Source organism: Pteropus vampyrus, unplaced genomic scaffold (assembly GCF_000151845.1).
Source record: "Pteropus vampyrus isolate Shadow unplaced genomic scaffold, Pvam_2.0 Scaffold13, whole genome shotgun sequence".
NCBI lineage: Eukaryota > Metazoa > Chordata > Mammalia > Chiroptera > Pteropodidae > Pteropus > Pteropus vampyrus.
The window spans coordinates 12,836,975-12,844,353 of record NW_011888794.1 but is presented as its reverse complement, the minus strand read 5'-3'; the positions used below and the strand labels follow the sequence as shown (position 1 = coordinate 12,844,353).

The 7,379-nt window shown below is 54.3% G+C and overlaps 1 protein-coding gene across 2 annotated transcripts; it reads right to left on the bottom strand.

The window, feature by feature from the left end:
• Positions 1 to 2,716: 2,716 nt before the first annotated feature.
• Positions 2,717 to 7,379, bottom strand: PCDH8 (protocadherin 8). 2 transcript variants are annotated; one of them, XM_011381066.1, is made up of 3 exons: positions 4,552 to 7,379; positions 4,152 to 4,359; positions 2,717 to 3,685 (listed from the first exon to the last, which is right to left on the bottom strand). In XM_011381066.1, the coding sequence occupies exons 1-3, from the start codon at positions 7,180 to 7,182 to the stop codon at positions 3,312 to 3,314; spliced, it is 3,213 nt and encodes a 1,070-aa protein (XP_011379368.1). In that variant the 5' UTR covers positions 7,183 to 7,379; the 3' UTR covers positions 2,717 to 3,311. The 2 variants fall into 2 exon arrangements, with proteins under 2 accessions (XP_011379368.1, XP_011379376.1); XM_011381074.1 differs by having other exon boundaries at positions 4,843 to 7,379.

Sequence of the window (7,379 nt, the reverse complement as noted above, 5' to 3'; positions counted from 1 at the left end):
GGAAGCACAGAACATCCAAGTCAATGGGGCCAGACATAAAATTGTGAAACAGGTAAAGTCAGGCTTTAGCTCTCTCTTTCAAGGTGACCTCCCACTTCCCCGAGGGCCTTCCTGTGTCCCAGCCACGGTGCCCAAGGGTCGTTGGCCTCCATCTCCATCTTCAAAAGGGGGTATTTGTGGTGCCATCACAAATGTCTCAGGCTGGTAAGTTGGACTGCGATGCTCCTTTTAGCCATCTTTGTATAGAGTGTCGTCTAAACAGGAGAGAAAGCAGAAGAAGTGAAGACAGCAAACCAGTGTTAGGACAAGACGGGGCGTCCTGAGTCTGTTCAGCTTCCTTACTGGAAGGGCCGCACCAGCAGTGGGTAGGGCCGGTTAAAGTAGAGACTGGCTCCAAAGGAAGACAGGAACGAGGAAGATAGAACATAGCAGACAGTGCTACAGGCCAGGCATTGTTCTATTCTATGGACAAGTATTCTATGTATTCTGCATCGACAGTACCTCGTTTAATTTAATGAAGAAGTATATTTTCTTTTTTTTTTAATTTTCAATTACAGTTGACATCTAATATTATTTTATATTAGTTTTAGGTGTACGGCATAGTGGTTAGACATTTATATAACTTATGAAGCGATCCCCCCAATTAGTATAGTACCCACCTGGCACTATACACGGTTATTACAATATTATTGACTCTATTCCCTGTGCTGTACTTTACATCCCCGTGACTATTGGGTAACTACCGGTCTGTACGTCCTCACCCCTTCACCTTTTCCACCCAACCCCCTCACCCCTCTCCCATCCAGCAACTGTCAGTTTGTTCTCTGTGTCTATGAGTCTGTTTCTGTTTTGTTTGTTCGTTTATTTTGTTCTTTAGATTCCACATAGAGGTGAGATCATGTGGTATTTACCTAAGAAATATATTTTCTTAAGAACGTACTTGAGAATAAACATTTCTGGAGAAAAGCAGAAAGCCTCTTTCATCTAGCTCCTGTTTCTCTGAGAGTTCCTGCTGCTGACCCTCAGACAAGCTCTCCCTACTCCTTTTTCGTGTTTAAACAAACAACTCTAAGAACTAAATTGTGTGTTTGATGTTTTTTTTTTTTTTTTTAAGGTCCAAGGAAAAATAATGGTCATTTCTCTAAGGAAAACATATACCAGTGAAGTCATAGAAGTTTCGAAAAATTTTGGAGTAATGAAAGTTTGCACAGTACGAAATAAAATAATGACAGTGACATTATATTACTTTTGAAGGACAAAAGTAGGCAAACATCATCAGAGATTAGGCACTTTTAGATTGCACCAGGAGATTATCGTTCTGCTGTTCTGCATTTGATGGGACTTCTCAAGAATAGAGCTTTAGATGTTAGAATAGAAGGTCTGCTCCCTTGGGGCTGGTCATCATGGCTCTGGAGCTGTCTGGGAAGCTGGCCACATCCAGCGTTCTCTTTCAGAAGTTGAGGTCTGGGCAGTCTGAGCTTGACAGGGGGCACATTCAGCTCAGTTGCCTGTAGAAACTACTGAACTTTGCGCAGGCTGTGGGTGGCAAAGCACTTGTGTGTGTCCACCCTGCTGTTCAGCTCGGAGCCACCACTGGTTTTCATTATGACTTCAACAGGCAGCTTTGAGGGCTTCTCTATTATTCCAGAGCCTCACACTCTGTAATGAGTAATAAAGGATCACAGACACTTCAGATGTAAAGAGCTGAACAATAATCAAGCAGTAAAGGCAACGCATTGGGACTTTTCCACATAACACTCTAAGTAAAAAACCAGAAAACTTTAGTTGCTTCATTTTATTTTCTTGCCTTGATTAATTTGGGTATGAATTTCATCCTGGCCATTTACTAGCTGTGTGACTTTGGGCATTTTACCTGACCTCACTGTGCCCTGTATTTTTTTTTTTTTTTAAGTCTATGAAATGGAGCTAATAATAGTTTCCATCTCATGGGGATAATTTGGGGGATTAAATGAGATAATTCATACAGAGTGCTTTGTAGTAGCTCTGCTCATATAAAAGCTTGTTCGGTAAAGGTTAGCTCTCATTATTATCATTTTAATTTCAAATGAAATGAATGCATAGTCTTCTTAAAAACCTTCCATGACATACATTTTCAAACACAAACACACAGATTGGTGTAATTAACCCTCCTCCCTTCCCATACACTTGCCCATGCCAGCATTGACAATGATCAATATTTTATCAATCTTATTTCATATAGCCTCCTTGTATTTCCTCATATTTTAAAGCAAATTCCAAGCATCATGTCATTTTCACCCATATATCTGAGTTTCTTTGTGATATTAAAATCCCTAATATGCTAAGAGTTCCTTGGGACTATGTCTTCTTAACCTCGAACCCCAGCTTTTAAAGGAGTTACTAGTTGAAGTTAGTAAAAATCTCTACCGATGCTTGTTTAATTAGTGAATGAATAGCCCAAACAGCCTTCCTTGACTTTATGGGAGATGCTCCATAAATATTTGTTGAGTGAATACATGAGAATAGGAATTTTATAGAGATCCTAATATTTATGGAGATGTACGTGTTTTACAAAATCAACAAATATTTTTAATACTTTGATGAGACTTTCCCACAGATTTAATGTTGCCGTGAACATTAATAATGTCCAAATAATTAGCCCTTGCAAAGTTTAATTCTGATATTCAAATTATTTGTGAATGTCTGACCGTAGGCGACTTCATGAAAAGCAATTAGATTCTTCAAACGCATGACAAATCCTTTATTACTGTGCTTATTAAGTGACACGGTTTACAGAAAACCAAATAGAATTAAATAACATTGAACCTGAAATCTACCACAGACTCAAGATATACAAGTTATACTTGGCAAGGCAAAACTTCTCAAACACTAGGTTGTTTCAGGTGAAAGATAAATTTCCATTAAGTAATTCCAACATGTTTTTTGTTTTTTTTTTTTTTGTCTTACAGACATTTCCTTTGGCAATAACTTCCACTTTAGCTTTTATTATATAAAAATAGAACAAAATTTCATTATATACAAACATTACATTACACAATGTACAGGTTAAAAACACTAAGAAAATGGCAAGCTGGAAGCGAAATGAAAGTCAGTAGCATGATAAGAAAAATTAAATACGGCACACATTTCATAAAAATTACATTAACTACGTTTTTGTTTGCAAATACCAAACAGTACCAATGTGATTGGAAATAGCTTCCAACAACTTCATTTTAAGGCACATCTTGCATATTTATATATACAACACTGAAACCGGTCAATAACTTAGGGACTTCTCAGAGTGTGTATGTGTGAAGACATGCAGCGTGGGATTACACATTTTCATTGGCTTCCTTCTTTGGGGACAGGTACCTGCCAGGGGAGGACTGATAGAGGGGTACCCCAATCTCCTGCAAGTCTGGGAGCCTCCCTGGACGAGGAGGGGAGAGCAGAGTGACTGTCCTGTCATAGTCCCTGTGCAGCACTTTCTCATAGACGCTCTGCAGCCCCACTGTCTTAGGCAGCTGGGCCTGGTAGTAATTGTCCCTGCGCAGAGGGTCCCGAGGCAGCGACGTGCTCTTGCAGAAGGTTGACATCTGGGCTGCCGGGTGAGGCGAGGGATGGGTGTTGGGCCCTCCACATGAAGGACTCCAGCAGCGGTCAGAGTGGCCCAGGATCTTACACTCAGCAGTGCACGCCCACAGCCCTAGCATAAAGAGAAAGGGAGAGAGCACAATGACTGTTACTGAGATTACTACGCATTTCCGCTTCCATCTTCAGAATGGCAGACAGGGTCAGGGTGGCTGAAAAGGAAAGAGCCTGTGTGAAGATGAACGCCAGTGACTCAAGATTTGGAAGGGATGCTGCTTCCTGTAAAGTCACCTAACTCCAAGTTGGCTCAAAAAAGATAAGCAGAATTCCCCTCCTCAGAGAGCGGGCATCGCCCCGTCTCCTCCTACCAGGGTAGGGCTGCGCTTAATGCAAGTGATGGAGCTGCCTCCACTAGGCGTTTTGAAATTCACCGCGAGGCCTGGCTGGATCCGGAACTCTAGGACTGAAAAAAAGTGGGGAAGAGGATGGGGGCCTGGGGCCGGAGATGGAGAAGGGGAAGGGGCGGCAAAAGGGGAGGGCGAGGAGGAATGCTGAACTCGGCAGGAAGGGAGAGTCCTCACCACTCTGCATGTGGTTGATGAGGTCCTTTTTCAGAGCGTCCCCGCTAATGTCGGAATCGCTGTCGTTGAAATCACTGTCCCCTTTGCCGCTATCTTTGCCACTGAATTTCTCTGCTTCTCGGCCGGAGATGGTGTTGAAGGAGTGTCCTTTCCAGACCGCCACAGGGGGCGCCGGCTCCTTTCCGAAGCCCGGGGAGGCACCGTAGGGCTGCAGCAGGGAATGGGGTGGCGGGGGAGGGGAGGCGGCGGGAGGACGGGAGTGAGGGGTGGACAAGAAACAAACAAAAATACAAGTGCGACAGGTTAGGCATCTCCCGCGCACGCTCACCCAGACCCCTCCAGTCTTCCCCCAGCCTGTTCGCGGGGCACCGAGGGTTGCCCAGCCGAAGGAAGGCCTCACCTCGGCGTGCGCGCCGCGGAGCCGCTGCTGCCCCTCGAAGTGACAGGAGCTTTCCCCGGTGGCACTGCCGCCCTCCGAGCCCGGCACTTCGGCCGCCGCGACCGCGGGCGGGGGCGCGTCGGCCGCAGGGCTGCCAAAGGGCGCTTTGCCGCTGCCAGGGAAGGTGAGCACGTCGAACATGTTGGGCCGGGGCCCAGCTCCCCGGGCGGCCTCCTCCGGGGAGCCAGGAGCCGAGGCGCCGCCGCCCGCCGCCCCGGGCCGCTCTTCCCGGCGGGGCCCCCCTTTGCGCACCTCCTTCTTGCGGCGATTGCAGGTGGTGGCGATGGCGATGATGGCGGCCAGCAGCAGCGTGCAGCTCCCGGCCAGCACGATGATGACGATCAGAGGCGTGTCCCATTGCAGCGCCGGCCCCGACGCCGCGAGCCGCGAGCCAGGAGGGCGAGAGCGCTCTGCGCTCCCAGCACTGGCGGGAGCCCCCGGCCCGCGCCCGCCGCCTGCTGTCACCACGAAGCTGACGGTGGCGGTGGTGGAGAGCGGGGGACGGCCGCCGTCCGATATGACCAGCAGAGCCCGGAACACGCGGCCCGGGGGCTCCTGCGAGAGGTCGCCGGTGAGCACGATCTCCCCCGTGCGGCGGCCGATGGCGAAGGCTTCTCGAGGCTCCTGCTGCAGGAGGTCGAATGCCAGCTCCCCGTTGGCGCCTTCGTCCACGTCCCGGGCCTGCACGCGCGCCACGGCTGTGTCCCTTGGGGTGCGCCCGGGGACCGCCACTTCCAGGGAGCCGTTGGCCGGCGCCGGGTGCACCAGGACCGGCGCGTGGTCGTTCTGGTCCAGCACCCGCACTTGCACAAGGGCGCTGCTGGAGAGCTGAGGGGAGCCACCGTCGCTCGCCTGGACGCGCACGTCTAGCTGGCGCAGCGTCTCGTAGTCGAAACTGCGCAGCGCGTAAATGGCCCCGGTCGCTGGGTCTACCGATACGTAGGTGGACACGGCCCCCCCGGCGTGGCCTACCTCGGCCTCCAGCAGCCGGTAGGTGACCTGGCCATTGCGGCCCAGGTCCGGGTCACGGGCGGCCACCGTGGCCAAGTAGGCGCCGGGCGGGTTGTTCTCACGCACCGACACCTCGTAGACCGGCCGGGTGAAGAGCGGCGCGTTGTCATTCTCGTCGCCCACGCGCACCGTGTAGGGGCGCACGGTACGTAACGGGGGAGCGCCGCGGTCCTCCGCCACCAGCGTCAGGTTGTACTCGGCGATGCGCTCGCGGTCCAAGGATGCCGCGGTCACCACCAGGTAGCTGCCCGCGTAGGCCGGCTGCAGCCGGAAGTGCTCGTGCCCGTAGAGGGCGCAGCGCACCTGCCCGTTGGCTCCCGAGTCCCTGTCCGAGGTGCTGACCAGCGCCACCAAGCTCTCTCGCGCCGCCCCCTCTGGCACCAGCGAAATGGCACCGGCCTCTGGAGTTCCTGGCCCGGTTGACGAGGTCGCGTCCGTGCCCCCGAGAGCAGCGGCGGCGGCGGCGGCGGCGAAGGGCGAGGCGGCAGGTGCGCCTAGGGCAGCCAGCGGGGTGATGGCGATGTCCGGCGCATTGTCATTGACGTCTCGGATGCGCACGATGACCTTGCAGGTGGCGGTGCGGGGCCCGGGGCCACGGTCCTGCGCCCGCACGTCCAGTTCGTAGGTGTCCTGGCGCTCGTAGTCCACGGGTCCCGCCAGGGTGAGGCGGCCTGAGCGCGGGTCGAGGCGGAAGAGGCGGCGCGCCTCGGGCGGGGTGCGGGCGCCGAAGGCGAACACCACGTCGCCGTTGGGGCCCTCATCGGGGTCCGCCGCGTCCAGGTCGAGCAGCAGCGAGCCCACGGGCGCGTCCTCCGCCAGCTCCACCTCGGCCACGGCGCCCTGAGGGAAGGCCGGGCTGTGGTCGTTGGCATCTAGCACGCGTACGCTGAGGGCGGCCGTGGCGGAGCGCGGCGGGCGGCCGCCGTCCTGGGCCACCAGCTCCAGGCTGTAGGCGGCCTGGCTCTCGCGGTCCAGCTCCTGCAGCAACACCAGGTCGGCGCACTGGGCGCCGTCCGCGCGCGTCTGCAGCTCCACTCGGAAGGGGCTGTGCGGCTCGGCCAGGCGCACGCTCTGCAGCCCGTTGGCGCCTACGTCCTCGTCCACCGGCACCTCCAGGGGGATGCGCGTGCCCACCGCCGCGCCCTCCGACACCTCCACGGGGATCTGGGCCCGGGGGAAGCGGGGCGCGTGGTCGTTGACGTCCCTCACCTCTACCTCCACGTGCACCAGCCTGAACTGCTCCTGCGAGAAGCTGACCACGTCGAAGGCCAGCACGCACTGCGGGGCCTGGCCGCACAGCCGCTCGCGGTCCAGGCCCGCGTCCCCGACGGTTAGCTGCCCGTCGCCCTCGCGCACCCGGAGCAGCGAGCTGTTGAATTGCTTCATCAGGCGGAAGCTTGTGTCCCCCGACACTTTCATATGCAGGTCCTCAGCCAGAGTCCCGATGACCGTGCCAGGGGCATCCTCCTCGAAGGTGCTGTATCGCACTGTCTTGCTCTGGGCCACTGAGAGCACCCAACAGAGGCTGAAGAGCTGCAAGGGGAAAAGGCAGGGGATGCCCCGGCGCCTCGCTGGACTCATGCCGCCAGCCCCAAGTGCTATTCCAAAAGGCTGAAGAAGAGATTCCTCTCTGGTTTGCAGGTCCGGGCGTGAGTCCCAGGCTCCTCGGAGCACCTTCTGTGCGAGCCCGGTGCGAGAGAAGTCTGCCGGCTTCAGCTCGGCGGCTGGGGCTGGCGCTGGCGCTAGGGACGCGCGGACCCGCCTTCACTCTGCACCTC